We start from the raw sequence: 21,634 nt of genomic DNA on the forward strand, positions 1-21,634 counted from the left end.
ATCCAAATATTTTACAGACGTAAAGCCACCTGGTAGTTTTGTAAGAGAAGGGATTGTATGTATCTATCTTGTATGCCATGGTCACAGTGACACACAGTAATTGGTCAACAAGCCAGTGATAAATGAATAGATAAAAATCAGGTCCATAGTCAGAAGACGCTAGTTATGAACCTGAGGCTGTCCACTGCCAGAGTTATGACTGTCTCTGTGCTTGCTTTCCTCATCTGTAAAATGAGGAACATGAGAATACCATGCAAAGTTATTATTGCAGTTCAGTAAAATAAAGTACGTAGAAATGGTCTCTGTGTTGAAAAGAACTACAGAAATACCAATAGTACAGTATCATCTTGGTTGATAGGCAGCTCCTCTTTATGGTTCCAAACCCAATACAGGGCTCTGGTCCTCTCTGATATGCAGAATTAACTACACTATTCCATTCTATTATATATAATGAATGTACATCTTTTTTAAATTAAAAAGAACTGTAAAAGCTCAAGTCACAAACTTTTACAGAAAAGTTGGAAAGTACAAAGAACATGTTTTACTGAACTGTTTTAGAATTAAAAGTTTCCAACCTGATGCTCCATGACCCCCAAACTTGAGTAGGTATTTCTGTCCAACAACCATATCCTCCTGGATACCCTAGTACAAGAATGAGAATCAAAAAATTCATGGGAACAGATCACTAGTACATGATCCTCAGGCACCATTCTCCTTTCACTAATTGTCCCCACTATAGTCTTTGCAGTGGAAGGGTCTCATTCTAAATCACAGATTGCATTTAGTTGGTCTACAACACTCAGTCTTTCCTTGACTCTCAGGACTTTTGTCAATTTTTAATATTACAGGCCAGCTATTCTGTAGAATCTTCCTCAATTTGGGTTGGTCTGGTATCTCTTTGTGGTTATCCTCGTAGCCCAAAGGATAGCACCTGATCTCAATTGATCTGATTATTGATGAGGTTTATTCTGATGATCTGCTCAAGGTGGTGTCTGCCAGGATTCTCATAAGTCATTCTTTTCCCCTTTGCAATAAATAAGTATTTTCTGGGAATGTTTTATGAAATTATATAAATACCCTATTTATTATAAAATTTCAATACATGCATTCATATATATTTAAATAAATTTCTTTAGATGTATTTTAGATATTTTTAAATAAATTTCTTTAGATAATGACTCATATTTACTATTTTGTTGAGTGGACATAATTTCTTCTTATTCTTATTTATTTAGATGTTTATTTTCTCCCTTTATGAGACCATTCAATCTGATTTCTGTCCTTTGACACGTTCCCATCAATCTTTGAGCACTTCCTTACTTTGCCCCACATTTGGACTCCCTGTCCCAGCTTTGGAATCAGTCATTTTCCCATGGATTCCTGGTTTGTTTTAGTGGGAAATTATATTCTGAAGCCAACATCTGGGTGCTAGGTGTGTTCATTGCTATAGTAGTGACCCTGTTCCTAGGTGTACATAGTAGACAAAGCCAGGCAATATATGTATACACATACATGTATATCATGTGTCCACATACATTCACATATACATACACATACAAAGACATTTATATACATATGTGTGATATACTCTATGTTTAGAGTATATCTATAATTCCCATATTTTACAGTGAGAAAAACTGTGTTCATTTAGCTACCTATGCACTTTCACATCAGTCCTCCTGCAGGTAGCCAGTCTCTTACCTTGCAGCACCCCTATCCCTATGCCACATGTTCTTTTCTCAGCTTGGACCCTAAATTGCCATCCTGGCATCCCCACTTACAGACACCTTTCTCATCCCACCCCAGGCTGCGCCTCTGTATGGATGTCACCCTCAACCTGTTCAACTTGACGCCCCAAGCCAGGCTGCCCCTTCATAGGGACACGTCCTCAATGTGCTGGAGCCCTGACACCAACGGCAGTTCACACTATCCCATGCTCTCTTCACCCTGCTTGGTCACTAACACCTGACACTAGAACCTGATCCCACTGCATCCTGACATTTGCCTTGCTCGGATGCACTTATGGTTCCAGGAATAAATATTTTCAGAAGGGCAAGGAAATGGAGGGGAAGATGATGACAGGGACTGCTACAAGAGTCATCAATTTGTGACCTTTACCTATGTCTGTATTTACACACACACACACACACACACACACACACCTTTTGAGAAGATGAATCTGGGGAACAGTTAAAGAAATTAGAGGAAGGGATGGGAGAAGTAGCCAACTAGAGAGGCTCACAGGTTAGGAACTGCCTAAAAATGGGGAACAAGTGGAGAAAACGAAATTTCTAAAATCCTGTCCTAGGTATCCAGGGGAGAGATGGGAAGACAGAAAGAGAACAAGGTATGGCTGGTGGATACGGAAAAGCAATGTTGGGTTATAACATTAACATTTTAGATAGAGACTGGGTAAGGAATGCATGAATTTTAAATTAATTGATCATTAGGCAGGGAGGGCAGTGACAGAGCAATGTGAGACTCCAAGATGGATCTGTGTTTGAAGGTCTGTGTCCACCGTTCGACAATAAGGGAACAAAGGGCAGGGACTATGTCTGGCTCCATGCCTGGTTTACAGAAGGATCCAATACATGTCTGTTGTTTGTCAAACTGCACCTGCTGGACAGAAAGGGTCCACAGCTCAGCAACTACGAGAGGCAGAGTGAGGTGTCTGCTCTGTTCAGTTACTGTTAACCCCCAGAGATATACAGAGAAAATAAAAAACCATGGAAGTTGCAGTCAAAGCATAAGATCAGACTACTGTTAGAATTTGCTAGAAATTTTTTTTTTTAACCAAGCCCATGTTTGGTGTTAACTGCATCCCCAGGAGATGCAGTATTTCTTTCCCCAGTGATTATTATATTTCCCAGAGCCCCTGGCTTTCAGAAATGTTTAATCAAGCATCACATATATTCCAGAAATACTTCCCAGACTCCTCAGCTTTTCTTGACAGTTTCACCTTCCTTTGCTCTTTCTCTGTCTTTTTTCACAACATAAACTTATCTAGCAATTTTTCTGCATAATGTAAAGATTTGTCATTTTAAAAAAAATCATAATAGAACATATGACCATTAGCAAATCAATCTGCATCAGACGTCCCCCTGAGAACTTTAAAATGTGGAGAACGCATACTACCCATAGGGAAGAAATATGGACTTGCCACTAATTTCCTAATAACCAAGTTAATTGGATTATAGCTTAAATCTGCCTTTAAAAGATTATTTCTGATGATTCTCAGGCTGTTCCTTTTACACTGAATTTTTACAAACTTCAGTGATTACCTAATCAGAATCCGAGATCCAAAATTACGATGGATTCAATTTTTCAAGAAGGTTTCAGTTGAGCAACCAATTGCCCTTTGTGTTCAAAGCCAACTCTCAAAGGTAGATGGGATGAAGAAGGAACAGGAGAGAAAAGCAGGGGTTTTCATCCCCTTGATGAGCTACATAGTCAAAGACACAGTCATCCCACAAGCTGCCCTGCTCACTTAGGAGACCTGCACTCCTAGAAGTAATTTACTGTTGGGGAACTTTGGCTGATTCCAGGAGGCATATCATGAGCATCTGCAGAGTTTCTAGAAAACTCCCAAGTGCCACAAAACACACACACACACACACACACACACACTTGAATAAAGCATGCAGGTAGATTAAATCTTACTTTGCAAGAAATATCTAGTTTGCAAGAGATCAGTTATTCAGATGGTTAATTACACATGGCATATGGCAAAAGGCAATAGAAAGAAATTGGTATTAAAGCAACCACCCCATAACTTAACATGCAGTAGATCCCTCAAAGGAGCCTTTTGCATCTCCAGCATTTTGGGAACTCAAAACAGATGGACAAGTACTGATTGCCCTGGGAGAAAATATGACACAAAGACGAAAGCATTGGCACTGGGTTTCCAGGATACACATGTAACAATCTCAAGGCAAAAATGCAGGTTATTCTATCACAGCCTCTCTAGAAGGTGAAAACCATCCCACAACTATCCTGATCTCTGAGAAAAATGGAAAGATTGACCTAACCATGGAATTTCCTGGTCTTGGTAGATTTATGAGCAAAGATCCAGCAGATGACCCAACTCAAAACTGCTGGCTGCACAGCAAATTCAATTATCCCAAATTCCGACACACCACCCTTCTTCCTGTCCCTCACCCCTTTCTTATCATAATCTTTCCTGGGCCATCGACCCCCTCTGGGTTGTCTAAGCCCATGTTTAATCTTTCTGCAAGCTCAGGACTAAGAAGGGATGCTGAGGACATTTCATAAGAGGGAGAAAGCCACATTCTTGATGAAGAGCAGCGACATAAATTCAGCCTCGCCTGGCCCAACTCTCACAAACAGTAAGTAAATCAGTCCTATCCCTCTCTCTAGTCATCTCCAAGGACAAAGAAAACAGCATTAGGACATGAGGAGTTAGGTTTTGTTTTATTTTTTATGTCCCTGCCTGATAAAGAAGGGAATCTCCTGAATTAGTTTTATCTGTGAGCCACCATTATGCAAATTACATACCTATCATCCATATGCATTCACCTTGCCTGTCATCCTGGCCACATATGGTTCCTGGAGTACTGAGAAATCACTATAAAACATCTTTGGCAATGAAGGAGACAGGAACCTCCAGAGAACAACTCTTGAAGGTCAGTGATTCAGAGCTAGGACTAGAAAGCTACTTGCATTCAAAAGATTCCAGGGAATTTCACTTTCTCATGACTCAGACCCTTTCTCCCACCTTTTCAATTGCCATTCATCCCATTACTACCTGCCTCAATCTTTCCATAATTCCCATCTAAAATGTTTGATAGACATAATCCAGCTTACTTGGCTAAATACTGTCACTTCATTCTGAGCACCTAAGGGTTTATTTGAGATCTATGAATTGTCTGTCTCTTGTACGGGGACTACTGCCTGGGGCCAGGAAAGTCACATGTCAAAGAATAACATAGGTTTGTTCCCAAATGGACCTGTGGGTATGACACACACCCTGACTAGCCAATCTAGGTTACTCTACTGCCAAAGTCAGAACAATGCACGGAATATTCAGTGCAGCATCTCCTATGAAAGGCATCCTATGCGCCAGCTTACAAAACTTATTTAGTCTCCCTGCTTCACCCTGAAACTTTAATTTATCTCATGGAAAATTTCACATTACAAAAGAATACTAACTTGTTACTGGGCCTCGATAAAATGGTGGGCATTATCAACTCAATTCATCGTTGAGCCTTCTGAGGCTCTGGCCCCTGACCTGTGGTTGTACCCTTTGTGACCTAGCAGCCCCTTCTGACTCTCCTTAGGCTTTTCTATCTGTGTGAGCCTACCTCTTTGACACATGATCCACAGGAGACAAACTGCCTCAGTTGTTCCCATTCCAAATCTGAAACACAAAGTACCTTACAGTTTTCAGAGCATCTTCACACATTTTCCAGTACATACATCACTGTCTATATATTTCAACTACTTGTTCATCTGCTGTCTATCACTTTCTGTTGAAACATGTCCACAAGAATAGGGTTTTGTATTTTTCTTCCTTTCTGCACTTTTGCACCTAGAACAATGCCAGCCCACTTTACACACTCAGATGCTTCCTCTTTAGTAGTTGTTTTTTTGAGAGGGTGTCTCCCTATGTTACCCAGGCTAGTCTTGAATCCTGGGCTCAAGCATCCTCCTGACTTCTGGGATTACAGGCATGCACCACTGAGTCCAGCTCATACAATTTCATTTTGTTTGAGTTGCTGTTTTGGTTAGGGATGTGTGTGTGTGTGCTGTTTGTTTGTTTTTTGGTAGTGCTGGGGACTGAACCCATGACTGCACACAGGCACTTGATAGGCAAGTACTCTACCACTGAGCTACATTCCCAGCCCTACCATCTCCAATGCACTTTTTTTTTTTTTTGTACTGGGGATTGAACCCAGAGGCATTTTACCACTGCACCACATCTCCCAGCCCTTTTTAAAATGTTTTTAATTTGATAAAGGGTCTTGATAAATTGCTTAGGCCCTTGCTAATCTGCTGAGGCTGGTCTTGAACTTGCAATTCTCCTACCTTAGCCTACCGAGTAGCAGGGATTTTAAGTGTGTGCCACCATTCTGGCCCAATATCCATTTTTAAATGCATCCCTAATCTTTGAGATGGGCAAGGATTGGTCCTTCTTCTGGAGAAAAAAATAGAAGCCCTTCAGCTCCTCTGAGGAACTCTGGCTCTAGGTGCACTCCGCTCTGCCTCCTGTCAAATAGTGATTTCGAGATATAGATGCTCTCTTGGAGAGAGGAGGGAGCTGCTGTGGAGTTTCTAGATGTCTACTTTTGCAGCAACATTTGACCCACCAAAGAAAGATTTTCAGTTTGTTTTATTTTGTAAAAGCTTCCTGGGAGCCCCCAATCTCTCTACCAAGCAGCTCTCTATCCTCAGAATGGAAATGCCCTCTAGGCAGGGGCTCGAACCAGTTCGGCCTGACCACCCCAGCAGGCCGCGGTCTCTCTCTTACTCAACCTGGGGTCCCTCCTCCAGCCCTCTGTGAATCCAGTCCATTTAAAATTTCCTTTGAAAAGGTCTCTGTTTGGGTGAGTTCCTTGGGTTCTGCCTAGAGAGCGGCAGATTATCTGAAAATAGGTGTTATTGATTACAACCAGGTGGTCTTTGTGGAAAGGGGTCCACTTGAACCAAAATAAATATTTGCCAGCACAAAGAACAAGCTGGTCCCTGTGCGGGGCGGGGGCGGTCTCCGCGCAGCGCCAGCAGCCAGCGGCCCTTTCTGGCCCCCAGGCTGCCGCGGGGCGCGTCGCTGCGCAAACCCCGGATTGTGTTTCTTCAATTAGGACAGAAACGCGCGGGGGGTGGGCGAGGGGAGCACAAAGGCCCCGCTGGCTCCGATGCCAAAGGCTCGCAGCCCACGGCCGGCTGCAGGCTCGAAGCCTGCTTAGAGCTTGGAATTGTATTTTCTTTGGCTTTCTGGCGCGCTCTTTATTATTTATTTCTTTTCCCTCTGTTTTATTTTTATTTTCAAGTTTGCCGGCCGGGCTGGATGCCGTCCATTCACCCCCGCTGCCTTGGAGCACCGCGCGCAGACAGCCGGAGCCGGCTCGGGCTCAGTCCCGCGGCCCGCCCGGCCGCCGCCGGCACCCAGGGGCGCGGGGCTTGGCGTGGGGGTACAGGGGCAGCTCCAGGGCGCAGCCTGGCTCAAATCCTGGCGTGGAGATGCAGTAGGGCAGCTGCGAGACGCCGTCCAGGGTACGGAGCCTCCAAGTGGTGCAGAGCAGTGCACACCACCAGGCGACGCGGGGGCGGGGGTGGGGGGTGTACTGGCTAGGACTGAAGGAGTCTAGCTTGGCAATGGGTCCCTCCCCTATACTGGAGTCACGTGACCTGGCAGCTAATGTAGTTTTCTTGAAAAGATGATATTAATTGGAGTGAGATGTGGGAGTGGGTTCAGAAGGAAGCTGAAAATGACCCTTGCTGGGGTCCCCTCTCCTCCGTTCTCTTTGCCTCTCCCCACCCAGGGCAAGCAGACATTCCCCTCTGAGACGCGCCCCAGGGTTCCCACTGGCTGTTCTCCAAGAGACTCTGAAAAGTCTCCATTTTCTTCTCCAGATTCCTACCTCACCTCTCAAGAGCTGGTGGTGGATAGTTTGGGGCTGAGGGGGACTCATGGAGAGAGTGGAGGGGTTCCCTTCTCTGTTAGTTTAGGAGACTAGAGTGTGGGGGCATAACCAGCATATGGAAGAGACCTTGGGGAGCCCCACAGGTAGCCAGAGGGTCTTGATCAATGTCAATGGTGGAGGACTGGAGGCTGCAAACGGTATGGGACATAGGAAGCAAGAAAGGCTTAATTCTGAGATTTAGGAAAATAGTGGAAAAGCTGCTGCAGTTAGAAATAACAGAGTCGGGAAACCACCTAAGAAAGAAAAATGGAGTAGATCATTCCTGTCAAGGTGGGATCACCAAAGAACAGAGCAACTTGAGGCAGGAACAGGATGGAGAAAGAATTCCACAGCCACTGAGACCTTGTATTACAGATCTGGTACTGACCCTGCTTATCTACAAATTACAAACTCCTTTCTACCCCAGGCCCCTCTTGCACAGCCAGAGAAGACATTCCTGGTATTGGCCATCAAGCTAATCTATTTGCTGCCAATATATGAAATGTTTTAAAGGAGAATTTAAGGACAATGTAGTCTACTTGAAAACATCTCTGCCTCTCTCTGGCAGCAATTTTCTCTCCTCCCTAAATCATAGCAAGATCTACTATTAAATATGACGTGGCAGCATGTCCCAGGCCAGCTCCTGTAGAGCCAGGACAAATTTCCAGTAGTCAGAAGAGAACAAAGGACACTGTAGGCTCCTCATGACACTGTGTGCTTGTCAACTTTCCCCTGGGAAGTTACTTCAAAAAGGAAACCCTGGCTACCCTGTTTCCTCCAAGCCACAGAATCACTGGCCAGGGAGGAGCAGCTAGATACAGGGCCCTACCACCCCAGAATGAGGGTGACTTAACACCCAGGATAGTGGGAAGTACCCTGTCAAGGCAGGAATGTCAGCAGGCTTAGCAGAGTAGTGCCCAAGTTCGGAAGGAAGGGATGGCTCAGTTGTAGATAATAGTAGCAGCCACTGTCACCAGCCTTAGAACACATCAGATGGCAACCATAAGCAGTTACTTTTAGAGCTAGAAATGACCTAAAAGGACATGTGATCCATGGGTTCCACCTGAAGATTCTTCTAGGGCACCTAAAGATTCTGATTCCAGAGGTCTGCAGAGGGGCTCAACAATTCTGCATTCGAAACAAGGGTTCTCAGGTGATTGTGGGCAGAACATTGCCTGACAGACATGCTCAGGGGTGTTCTTACACATGTTTACAATCAGTTCTTGGAGGGAACAAAGGTGGAGGGCCTGATAGTGCTTGCTGATTTCCAGGATGTAAATATTTCTACCACTGTAGATTTCAGAGTACCAATGCAACAATTCAGGGTGCAGAATTGGGAAAAAGATGCCCTCAGTGGACTCTTATAAACTTCTTGCACCCTTCTCAGAGGCCCACAAAAAATGAAATGACACAGCACCTTAGAGACAGAGCCAGGAGAGGGGCCAGATCCAGGGCTCTCCCCACCTTTTTCTAGCTGTCTTTAGGTGATTCTAACCAGGACCTCAGAGACATGGGGATGTTGTGACGGGTGTAGGGAGCAGAACAGGGGTATGCTGAGTGAAATGGGACAGAGAAAGATAGAGCTCACCTTTCTTTGTTTTATTCAGAACCTACATAACCAAACAATAAAAACTGAGTTCACATGGAAGCTAGTTAAAAATGGAAAGATAAGATCCTCCAAAACTCTGGGAGTTTAGAGATGGTTATTATTTAGAGACATTGCCTTGCATAGAATCAAGTTGCTGTTTTGGCCACTTTTGGTTCTTCCTCATTTGGTACTCCAAGTCATAGAATTAGCAGCTAGAATTCAAATTTCCTAGGTCTAGTCCAGGTCTAGATAGTAATTTCATTCTCCAGATATCCCAAAGTACCATCAGTAACTTACATTTTAATATATATATATATATATATATATATATATATATATATATATATATCTCCATGATTTGGAATGTATAAAATTCAGAATATTAGAAAATGATCCTTAAAAGGACCATTTTGCCACCCTTCAAAGTTGATTTATCATTGTGAATCTCTTGCAGTTGCTAGATCAGTGGTTCCCAAGATCCCTGTACATTAGAGTGGCCAGGGGCTGTGAAAATTCCTGTGGAGATCTCAATACCCAGGTTGTAACCCTAACAATTACATCAGAATCTGGGGACAAGGGTCGGCAAGCACCAGTATTTTTTTGAAGCTCCCATATGATGTTGATGTGTCCCAAAGATTGAGATGGTACCTTGGCCTACAATGCTCTCCTCCAATGTCTTTGAAGCTCCCTCCCATTGGGTCATTCTGAACCCATCACCCTTTGTAATTTTTTCATGGCATATGTCACTATTTGAAATTACCTTAATAATAACAGATGACAATAAAAAATAATTAATAAATTAGCACATGTTTACTTATTTTCTGTGTCCCTCCTCTAGGAAGTAAGTCCATGTGGGACCCTAGACTGTCTTCTTCACAGCTGTATCCTACTGACCTTAGCAGTCTCCAGAACCTTAGGCTCTCAAAATACACTTAATTTTGAATCAATGAGTTTGTGGTTAGTTCTGAGTCTGTGTGTCTGTATTTACATATGTGTAGATATATATGCACTTATACACATACAAATATTTGGACACTAAACAAAGTCCTAGGGACATATTAGAAAATAAAATGTGACAAATGTAACAAAGTAATTATGTTTGAAAAACTATTTCGTGCTTAAATATAACAATTTTAAGTTCAAATGTTTATAATTTTTGGTTCATTTTTCTTTAATTTGACATTTCTTTTTCTTTCTTTCTTTTCTTTTTTTCCTTGAGCAAGGATCCTGCAGTGTTGCCCAGGCTGGTCTTAAACTCATGGATTCAAGTGATGCTCCAGTCTCATCCTCCAGAGCACTTGGGACACAGGCATGCACACACTCCATGCTTTTAAAATACGGGACACATGTTTCCTTTTCCAGGAGCACCCTGCTCCCTTGACCTTTGCCTTTCTCTCCTAACCCCTCCATCACTTAACCAATTCTTTCCTAGGCTTCAGCTTCACCTTGAAGTTGTTTCCAGACTTCCAGACTTGAAGTTGTGCCATGACTTCCCTTCAACAATTATGTTTCCCCTAGAATATAAAACCCCTGTTTTCTAGTGTGTCCGCAGGACTTTGCTTAGTGCCTAAATAATTGTTGAAAATGGCATAACATTCTACCCCATTATGGTCCATACTGCATTAACTCATTTCCCTTGGTACACTTGGGTTTTTCATCACTACACATAATCCTGGAACAAACATCCTTATGCACATCTATATGTGAATTACCTATAGGTATCTACCATAAAAATAATTCCTTAACATAGAATCTTGCTTTATAACTAACACTGTGTTGTTGTAGATGTTTTCCTGAATGATCTTTTCAACATTGATGTGTGGTTGGCTTCATTACCATAATATTACAGATGAGAAAGTGACAGCTTGGAGAGATTCAGTGATTTACCAAATTCATGTGAAAGAAACTGGAAAAGTTGAGATTTGAACTCAGGCTCCCACAAGGCAGAAGCTGACCTGTTTTGGAGTAAAACTCATGAGTTTTGACACAGCTTGACCTGTACTCATGCTACTTTCTTGTTCTGCCTCTGATAGATATTATGAGGATGGAATGAATAAATATTTGTAAAACACTTAAAAGAGTATCTTGCCCTTAATATACTCTATCTAAATGATACATACCTGCTCTTCCTGACTAGCCACGCTTAGACACTGGGATTAGTATCTTAAACACCCTGGACCACTGTTTTCATTTTTATAAGATGGAAAAATAACAATATTATTTCAGCTTTATTGTAAGGAAAATGTAAATCACATAGAATATCATAGACTCTTAATACATGAAAACAATATTCTCTTCATTGAATCCTTAGAGAGTTGTAAACTTATATATTTATATCACAATTCAGTTTTCTGAAATCTTTCATTTTATCAGCCCAATGACAATGAGAGGAGTGGATATTTTATCTCTCTGTTAAATATTGTAAACATTACAATGGCCACTGAAAAGCTTTCTGGGTAAGGGCCACCCATCTCTCCACTCCACTTAATCCTTGCAGGCAATCAATTTTTCAACCAGATGAGTTTCACTATAAGGATCTGGAGGTATGTAGCACCACCTGCTGGTCAAAGGTGCACCTCCCCAACAAAGTGCAGACTTGCTTATGATTGACCAGAGGTAGGCTCCCCTTCTTTTCCCTTTCCCTCCAGTTAGTTCAATAACCCACCCTACCTGTCCCTGCTTCCCAGACACTCAGGGGAATGTCAATGTCAGAAGCACAGGTAGGACTAGGAGTCAAAACTTTTGCCACCTGATAAGGCCCTTAGTTCCTCCACTTGTAAAACAATGGGATAGGATCAGGGTTTGCCTAAGTCTCCTTCACTGCTAAGCCTCTAGGATTCTGCACATCCACAGAAGAAACTGAAGCAGCAATGGGAGGAAGGTGAGCTATTTTGTCTCTGGTTATGATTAAGGCTTGGAATAAAAGTTAGGGAGAAATCTAAAAGTGAGAAATGGTGAGTTTTAGGGCAGGGGTAGCAAGAGCACACTGAGGACACACCTCAATACCAGTCTTTGCCTGTCATCACTGAAATTCTCACCTCAACATTGTCACTCAAACTGCTTGTTGGGAGCCTATATGAAGCACAATGATATAAAGCTTATGACTGACCCTGGGGAGGTTCCCTTTCCTCTCCTTCCTCTAAGTGCTTTTCTTGTTATTTCACACTATCATGCTTACAGTAACCCTTTGAAGTAGGTATTATTGTTATCACATGGGGATAAAATGTTTAGAAAGGCTAAGAACTTGTTCAAGATAATGTGATCAGTAAATGGGAAAGCTGGGGTCTGCACTAAGTCCTCTTGTCTTCAGAGCCCCTGACCATCACACTGTGCCTTCAATCTCTGTTCCTTTCTTGCCTGCATTTTTTTTACCCTTCATGTTTTCATTAGGAATTTTCCTCCAAGGTCACCATAGGTTCACGTTGCACCTGGCCATGACCAGTGATGTAGAAACTGAGCCACGGGGATGATTGTGGTCTCTGAGCTCTACTTGCAGTCCAGAAGGCACCACTGTGACCATGGAGACAAGCCTCTGACTTGCAGTGAGGGTTCTCAGGCTCCTTGGATGCCATGTGCAAAGGTGGATGCAGGTGGCCTGAATCCTCCAAGGAAACAGCTCAAAGACATGGTGCCTTCTCTGTGCTATGGATTTACCTGCTCTCCTGGTCCCTGCTGTTCAGGTGAGCTTTCCTTCAGGATCAGTGACCCCAGGTGCAAAGTCTGTGGGTATCCCCAAGAAAGGGAGAGGTGCAGAAAGGAGCACTGCACTAACTGGAAGACAGAAGCCCTGGGGTACCACTCCTGCTTCCCTTCGCATAGCTTTGTGAGCTGGGCAACTCATATGGTCTCTGAGCCTCAGTTTCCCTTCCTGAAAATGGGAATGGCATTTCCCTAACTCCCTAGAAAGTTAGATTCTGTCTCCAAACTTTCCCTCATGCCAGCGTTGTACTCCTAATATACACATATAATCATGTCATCACTCCCTCAAGGACTCCAGTGGTTGACTGACTGAGCCATGACTCAAACTCATATCTGCCTGACCCCAAATGTCTGTTGACCGATCCTATAATTCCCTCTAGAGCTCCACTGACTCTAATTCCCTCCCATGCTGTGGTCACACCAATCTGCATATCATTTCTCAGAACTCCATGCATATTTATACCCTGTGGTTCTGTTAGTCTGGGACATCTGGCCACCTGGTTATTCACCCCGCTACCCTTACCTTTCCCTATTTCAAATCTTATCCATTCTGTAAGCTCAGATCAGGTGTCACCTCCTTCAGACACCTTTCCCTGCCTCTGCCTCACTCAGCAATGTTTTCATATTTCATTTTTAGCATTTATTCACTAATTTTATTAATTTTAATGTACTTATGCATGAAATTTTGTATACAATGGGAGGCCTCATGACCCCCAAATCCCCAAGGGTTCATAGACCCTAATCAAAAGGTGTTTACTCAGAATTCCCTGGGAATTGAATCACCTTCACTGTAGCCTCCCTAGACCATGTACTGGAGTGGGGATGTCTATCTTGAGGACACCTGTTCTGACTTTCTAACCAACCAGAATTCTGGAAGTTTTGATTCTTGAATAGCTGCTAGTCCCAGGAAGATTGACTTGCTGTGGGAACTTTGGCCCCAAGGGCCTGCTCATTACTGGGCTGGGCAGGGAGAGTGAACACTGCAGGGACCCCACAAAGGGAGCAGGCTGTAATGAATGCAAGGCATGTCCACGATCTCTCAAGATCAAGCAAGTAGGTCCAGGCCTCCAGAGCAAGATTCTAGCAGTTACTATGAAAGCAACAATGAAGGGAAAAGGGGGGGATGGATCCCACCGATGTAGATGTTCTCAGCAACTATCCTCACATGATGATCTGCAGATTAGGGTATTAAGTGAAAAAAAAAAAAAGGCAAGACAGTGCTTCTGGACCCTACCCATTGTACAGAATGAAATGTAAATTCATATGTATTGCTTATATTTTTTCAAAAAAAGACCACCTCATGATCTATTGCACAGTACAGTGACTACAGCAAGGAATTATGTGTTGTATAAATAGCTAAAAGAGAATTTTAAGTGTTCTCACCATCAAAAAATTATTAATATTGGAGGTGATGGACATGCAATTTAGACTAATTAGATCATTCCACAGTACATACATGTATCACAACATTACATTGTACCCTTTAAATATATACAATTATTATTTATCAATTAAAAATAAAAACTTTAAAAAATGAACAGTAGTAGGCTACATCTAGTAAGAATGATTAGCTTTACATTAGGAGAAGAGAAATGAGCATAGGGCAGAACAGAAGTGAGATTTCTAAACTCTCTTCTATCACTTTGAAATCCTGGAGAGTTTTTTCATAATTTTATAAGAAAACAGTTAAATCACAAAAGGAAAACAATAAGCAATCCAGCAATTATAAAGAAACTAAAGCAAATGAACCTGAATCCGTATCAAGCTGCTACATACTGACACTGAGAGAATAACTACGAGTGACTTCAAATCAGTTTGTTGATTGTTCATCCCTAGCAGGGTAAACTGTTTTAAAGCTTAAATAATTTTAAAACTATAACTAATAATAGATTTATTGTTAACAGTAGGGCCAATATAATTTTTTAAACCATAAGCATTATTACATAAGGCAAAGGAGTGACTTTCTCCACAACCAACAATTCTGCAATTTAGCTCTGGTCCTCCAGGCTGGTTAAGGCCCAGGATCCTTCCTTCCAGTGAGCATGATCCCTACTCCCTCATCATGGTATCCACAGTGCGTGACTCACAGGGAGCTCCATACAAACATCTGTTGGTTTGCAATGAAGTCCAAGGACCATGATCCTACTCCAGTGCCCCCAGTTCTCGCCCCATCCCATCTCAGATGGGCCTCTGGGTGCTCTCACCTGTTCCTCGAGGCCTCCTCTGATCTCTGGTAGAGCCCTGCCTCATGGGTCTGCCCTGTCTGTGGGCCAGTGCCTTCCCTGCATCCCCCTGGGGTTCAACACTATTGCTCCTGCCCTGTGTGGGCTCTTCATTTGCCCTTTACTTTCTACCAAGAGCAGGTACATCTATCATTTTACTCATCTTTCCTCAACTATATTTTAAAATTCCATTTTATAAAAAAGGAAACTGAGATTCAATGAAGTTAAGACCCCTATCAAAGCCCCTCAGCTAGAAAATATTGTAGCTTGATCAAAAGGTCTTTGGACAGATCTAGGTTCAAATCTACAATCAGCCATGTACGTTCTCGAAAATTATTTATTCAAAAATGTTTGTTGACTTGTCAGTAAGTGTGCTGGTGCTAGGAATATAGAATTGAATAGAAAACACAGACCCTGTTCTGCAAGGATAGTTGAGGCTCCGTTTCTCCATTTATCAGAATAGGAATAATAACTGTCTCCACCTTAGAGAGTGAAATAGTGATGTGTGTGTGTGTGTGTGTGTGTGTGTGTGTATATATATATATATATATACACTACTGACATATATGTAGTATATATAATATAGAGAGAATATTGTACTATATATACACGTGTGTGTGTGTGTGTATAGTATTGAGAAGATAGTTTGTACCAACAGGATAGGCAAATCTTCAGGATGCCCATGATACTTCTGGAGACACACTAGACAGGTTACCTAAAATCCCTGGAAAAACACCACGTTCTCCTAGAACATGTAATTCTATTGGTGCTTATTAAGCCCTGAACAGGGGATCTAACCTGTGCTAAGCAATGAGTGTTTTCGCTAAAGTGTAAGACCATGCACCAACAGTGGGTTTCTAGTAAATATCTGATGGCGTCAGTGAGTCTTCTCAGAGGGCAATTCATTTTAAGACATAGACAAGTGATTTTAAACACTTGGGCTTTGAAGACAGACCAACATGGATTTGAGTCCCAGCCCTGCCATTTGCTAGTTCATGACTCTAGACAAGTTCCTTATTTCATCTGACTCATGTGAAAAATAGGTCTAATACTACTAATGACCTCGTAGGATTGTTGTGAAAATTAAATGAGTTAGTGTACATAAAATGCTTAAAAGACAGCCTCAGACATAGAAAAAGCTTGGCAAATACCCTTATATTAAATTTTTCTGGTACCATGGCACAAGTCCACTCGCCTGAATGATCCTTGTGTCTTCTAGAACATTCAAAGCAGTCAGGGATGCGCTGGATGGAGATGCATACCAGCTCCCAGCCCCTTCAGCGGGTGTGCAGATCTCCCTCTCTACAGGGCTCAGCTCCAAGGAGCCCAGCTGGGTGCATCTGGCTAGGGAGATTAAATTATTTTTGAATTCCTAACTGAATGTTCTTTTAATGGAAACTTAATGACAGGCATTGAAATAGATTTCCTCCATAACCCCTCCTCCCACCGCGCCCCCCAACATGCCTCTGTGTTGCGCAGTTCCCGATAACCTTTATTCCCTACCCCTGGACTTTTATCTCCCCAATGACAAACAGCCCTTGCCGGACAGAAAGAGGAAATTCCAGTCATTGTTCTCAAACTTCTGGCTTCCAAAATAAAATGTTCTATCTCCCCTGTCAAGCTTTGATTGACACACACTTCCTGTAATGGCAGACAGCAACGGCCCAGGGGCGGGACCAGGCGTTCATTTGCATTCTTTTCCATCAGAGGCTTCCCTACTGTTTCTAGAGGAGGAAAGATTCTCCATGCTATTCACTGCAGCATCCTGTTGGAGACCCATCTCTGGTTTTATGAAAACTCTCCAAGGAAGATGCCTCCGCAATTGTCCCTACCATCTACTTGGGAAGCTTTTCTTAAGGTCCTGTGTCACACCTTTTAGTGATGGAAATACAGTAATCATATCACTTCCTTGATTTGACTGGCCACTTAGGATCTTCTCTTTTTTTCTCTTATTAGCAGCAGTCTCTCAGATCTTCACTCTAAATATTGGTCCTTGACCAGGAAGGTTAAACTGGGTTAGGTGTCTCTTAAGTCAAAATCCCTAAAACAACAGAGATAAATTAGGCAATTCAAGGGGAATCGTACCAAGGAAAACTTTCAGTATAATATATTGTAGAATGTACCTTTTCTTAATGTAAATTAATATAGAATTGCTTTTGAAATGGAGAAGTCAGCAAATATAATAATATGGCACACCTGTAACAACATGAATATTGATGTGGTCAGGTTCTACTGGGAAAAATGTCACTACATTGGAATAAAACCCCTACCTTTAGCAGTGGCATTAACCTGTAAGAAATTTGGTTTCCTGATGATATCTGCTTCCCATTTATTTTCTTTATTCACTGAGCCACCCTTCACACACGCACATATGTTCTTCTTAACTCCCTTTCAAAATGCCCAGTTGGTTTCTTTTCTCTTCTCTTTCTTTCCCTCTCCTCTCCTGTCCTCCTCCCACCACCACCCTCCTCCTCTCTCCTCCTCCTCCTCCTCCTCCTCCTCTCCTTTTCTTCTTCTTCTTTCTCTTCTTCCTCTCTCTCTCTCTCTCTCTCTCTCTCTCTCTCTCTCTCTCTTTCTCTCTCCCCCCCACCCCTCTCCCTCTCTCTTTCTCTCCTTGCTAAGAGTCCTGCTAAATTGTTGAGGCTGGCCTCAAACTTGTGATTTTTCTGCCTCAGCTTACCACAGTTTCCTATGCTTTTGGAGGGTTCCAACTTCCCCTAGAACTATCTAAAGTTATGTGCCCACATCCCATTTCCTAAGGGTTTTATTGGGTATATTTTAATGGTTGTTAGATGTTCAATGAAAATTTGTATTAAAAAGAGGTCTCCAATTGCAGGGTGTCTTAATCCTAATAAAGGAATTTGGGGAAGTAGACAAACCCAGAAACAAAAGCCAATCACAAAGATTCCTGTTGGATTCTTTAAGCTCTCTTAACAACCAAAGGGAATGGATTGCTTCTGAGCATTCACTTCCAGCTGTCCCCAAGCATGTTACCAACCAGCAGAACAGACCAGAGGAGCATGCTCTGTTGTGAATGACTGAATCAATACATTACCCTTCCATTCTATAAAGAGCCAAAGAGCCACAGAGTCACAAAACCTCATGTCAATGGGCCAGCGGAGAATTGCAGCTTCTTCAAGTTTGGGATATCTGATTTCTATTATCTTTCCCAGCAAATTAAATTATGATATTAAAGTATTCACAGGCACAGAGTAATCTCCTGTGAGCCAGTTGTGTCCATGGCCATGGCCACAGAGAAGGTGCACAATCCAAGGCCATCAGAATTCCCTCTGGTCTGGGTTAGAAGGACTAAAGTGTGTGTATATAGATTTGTACAATCTCAACCCCAGGCCTGGAAAAATAAAGCCGTCGCTACTGACAACTGCTGGCAGCTGCCCCTACATGTGCCAAGACTCACACTGGAGAGATTTGATGGAGCTGTACCGGAAGGGGTGTGTCTACAGCCAAACTCATTTACTCTTGGAGAGTCAAGACAACAAATGTATCCTATTTGCCTTCCTCCTACCAGTCCCACCCCTTCCAGGAGAAAGTCCATCCCTGGCAAGAGTATTATCGTCAGTTTTCCCATCATAGTTAATACATATTAATGGACACTTTTGGACAGTGCCTGAGCAGTTTCAGAAATTTAATATATTAATCAATGCACTGAAAACATTTTGATTCCTAAGCAGCTTCAAGTTCCATTTTTTCCAGGATACATTCAAAATAATGCATGTGGAAAACTGAACAAGACATTCATATTAAAACCTCTCCCTAAAGGTCAATATCAAACATTCTGTTTAGCAAGAAAATGTTCACTGAGATTCTTGAGTATATTATTATTAGCCTCTGTCTAAACATACTGCATGATATCATTTGGGCCAAAGTTCAGTGGGGGCCTCAGCATCTGGATAGGCCATAAGGCAAAGCAAGTTTGGTCCCTGCAGAGTCCTTGGACTATGCCTTCCTCGCCTCTCCTGAAATAAGTATGACCAAGATTCAGACGAAGTCTCCAACAACCAGAGTTCAAGAAGGTTAGAGCTTCAAATCATTCATTGTGTAGCAGTCTCTTCTTATTGTCATTGATTGGTTATTTCATCTCCCCCAGACTCCAAAGACAATTTTTTTCCAGTGACAAAAGTCCATGTTAAAATGAAAGTGACATTTTTTCTCCTTAGTAAAATCAAAATGAAAATATGGTTGCTCCCTGATCCTATCTAAAGCTCCTAACTTCTTCAAAGAAACTTTAAAAAGTATCACTTTTGATCTGTCCTTAAGACTTTTGATGATTTGGCCTGTTCCCATCAACATTGCATAACCTCAAATAATCATATTCAAGATTCCAAATGAGCTCCTATCTGGCTTCCATATGCCAGATTAATATAAATGCACCATGTGTGCTAATACAATAGACTTGTAGAGCTTTGTGATTTGTAGGATCACAGTTATGAGGCTCAAGTGTCCTTGTGCTGGTAGACTTTGAAGGGTCTTTCATACCCCTAAACTGTTGATTACGTTGTAATACTTATAGTCACTAGATATCTAGAAGACTTCGCTTTACCCCCGTTAAAAAGCCACTGCTACATTTTGGTGTCATCTGTCTCATCGACTTCTGACAATATGAAGTTGGGGTTGTCATAGCCTTTCTTCATCCTGCTTCTAGCATCTCTCTCATTGTAAAGGCACATGGCACAATGAGGGGTCTCCACTTCCACTGTCTTGCTAAAGTTATGGAAGTCCACTCGGTATTTCCCTTCCTTGGTCTTGGATACTATGGGAACAAAACGGTAGCCCCAAAGCACCTCCTCTGGGACATAGGATGTCCGGACTTGGCAGGTGGCACTGGTTGATTCCACTGTACCATCTAAAAATACCACTAATTCAAAGTCCTGCTGGGAAAGAGTTTCTGCTGCCATGTGGAAGAAAGGGCTGTTGTGATCAATGACGTGGTAAATTGTCAATGGGGAAATGAAGAATAAATTTTCATTGCCAGCATCGACTACAAAGTTGATATTGATCTGATCCAAAATAATGGTCTCCCCTTCAGGAGTGACTGTGGTCTTCAGAAGCTTGCCATATATGTGACTTCCAATAAGGAGGCTCTTTCTAAGATTAGCCACTCGGATTAAGAGGCAAAGCTTCCCACCCCGCTTGCTGATCACTGCATTCTTGCTGAAGGTAATGGTCTTGGCACGCTTTTTGGGTCTGGAGATCTTGGCTAAGATGGCACCACACATGAAAGAGTTGATGATAACTCCAAGAATAGATTGGAAGATAAGCAGAAAAATGGCAGTGGCACATTGTTCTGTCACACACCTGAATCCATATCCAATGGTCACTTGAGTTTCCAGAGAAAACAGAAAAGCTGAGGTCATGCCATTAATGTTCTCCACACAGGGGGTGTGATTGTCAGAAGGATGGAACTCTGGGAGGTCTTTGTGAACGTAAGCTACCACATACCACAGGAGACCAAAGAGGAACCAACTCCCCAAGAAGGCTGTGATGAAAACAGTCATTTTGTATCTCCACTTGAGGTCAAGCACAGTTGTCCAGATGTCCACAAAGAATATAAACCTTGACTGCACATCCACATTGCCAAACTCTATGTTGCACCTTCCATCCTTGGAAACTAGCCTTGACCTCTGCCGAGAATGTACAAAAAAATGAGTGACAAACCACTTCCGAAGATGTTTGAACATCCTTTCTGTCAAAAATTTGATCTGAAAACACAACAGAGGGAAACAAAAATAAGATTACATCTGAAGCAGCAGTTGACTGACTGACTCACATAAAGACAAGTGCATGAAAAGATCATTCAGAACGGTCTGGTTTACTGGTCATTTGAGCAAGCTGGATACAAGTTTATTCTGGATACTGCAATACTGTTTCCAATAGAAATTTTTCATAGGAAAACCATATTACTTAAATATAAAATTAATTATGGGCCGATAGAAAGGAAGGGATCATATGTTTAAGTATTTCTGGACCTCAGTAAGTCACACACTTTAAAAATGTTTGGTCATGATTGGTTGTAATGACCAATTATGACCTGTACTTTTATTTATTTGATATAATTCTTCATATTACCTTCCCCTTTTCTTTAATTTAGCCTTCTGCTAAGCTATAATTTCTATGAAATTATAAGCTTGAAGCAGTATTTATATTTTTGTGATACACAAAGAAAAAAAGAAATGCTCATCAATATGCTGCCTGCATTGTCTTGAACACTACTTGTCCTGGGACTCATACATCAAGAGAAATCCTGATCCAATTCTGCTCTCTCATTTATCAAATAAATGAGGGAACTGAGACTCAGAACATTTAAATGACTTATCCAAAGTCATATAGCTAACCAGTGGCAGGATAGGACAAGGTTATGAGGAAACGTGTACCACAGTGTGTCTCAGTTATAAAATTTTCTATACTGAACTTATATTACCTTAAAATACTTTAAGCCAAGTACAGTGTGGGTCAAATTTCTTTTT

The 21,634-nt window shown here is 42.1% G+C and overlaps 1 protein-coding gene and 1 long non-coding RNA gene across 5 annotated transcripts in view; one reads left to right on the plus strand and one right to left on the minus strand.

Annotated features, from left to right (window-relative positions):
• The first annotated feature begins 3,316 nt into the window (after positions 1–3,316).
• The window catches only part of LOC125614034, a 51,813-nt gene continuing 33,495 nt past the window's right edge, over positions 3,317–21,634 (plus strand). The window contains exon 1 of the long non-coding RNA XR_007344670.1: positions 3,317–4,346. This is a non-coding gene — a long non-coding RNA (uncharacterized LOC125614034). The remainder of the gene's footprint in view (positions 4,347–21,634) is intronic.
• The window catches only part of Kcnj1 (potassium inwardly rectifying channel subfamily J member 1), a 29,560-nt gene continuing 26,704 nt past the window's right edge, over positions 18,779–21,634 (minus strand). For all 4 annotated transcript variants that reach the window (XM_015499128.2, XM_048796123.1, XM_048796124.1 and 1 more), the window contains one exon: positions 18,779–20,869. In XM_015499128.2, the coding sequence (XP_015354614.1) occupies positions 19,730–20,848 (1,119 nt within the window). In that variant the 5' untranslated portion in view covers positions 20,849–20,869 and the 3' untranslated portion in view covers positions 18,779–19,729. The remainder of the gene's footprint in view (positions 20,870–21,634) is intronic.

The sequence above is a fragment of the Marmota marmota genome, unplaced genomic scaffold (assembly GCF_001458135.2).
Source record: "Marmota marmota marmota unplaced genomic scaffold, marMar, whole genome shotgun sequence".
NCBI classification, from domain to species: Eukaryota; Metazoa; Chordata; class Mammalia; order Rodentia; family Sciuridae; genus Marmota; species Marmota marmota.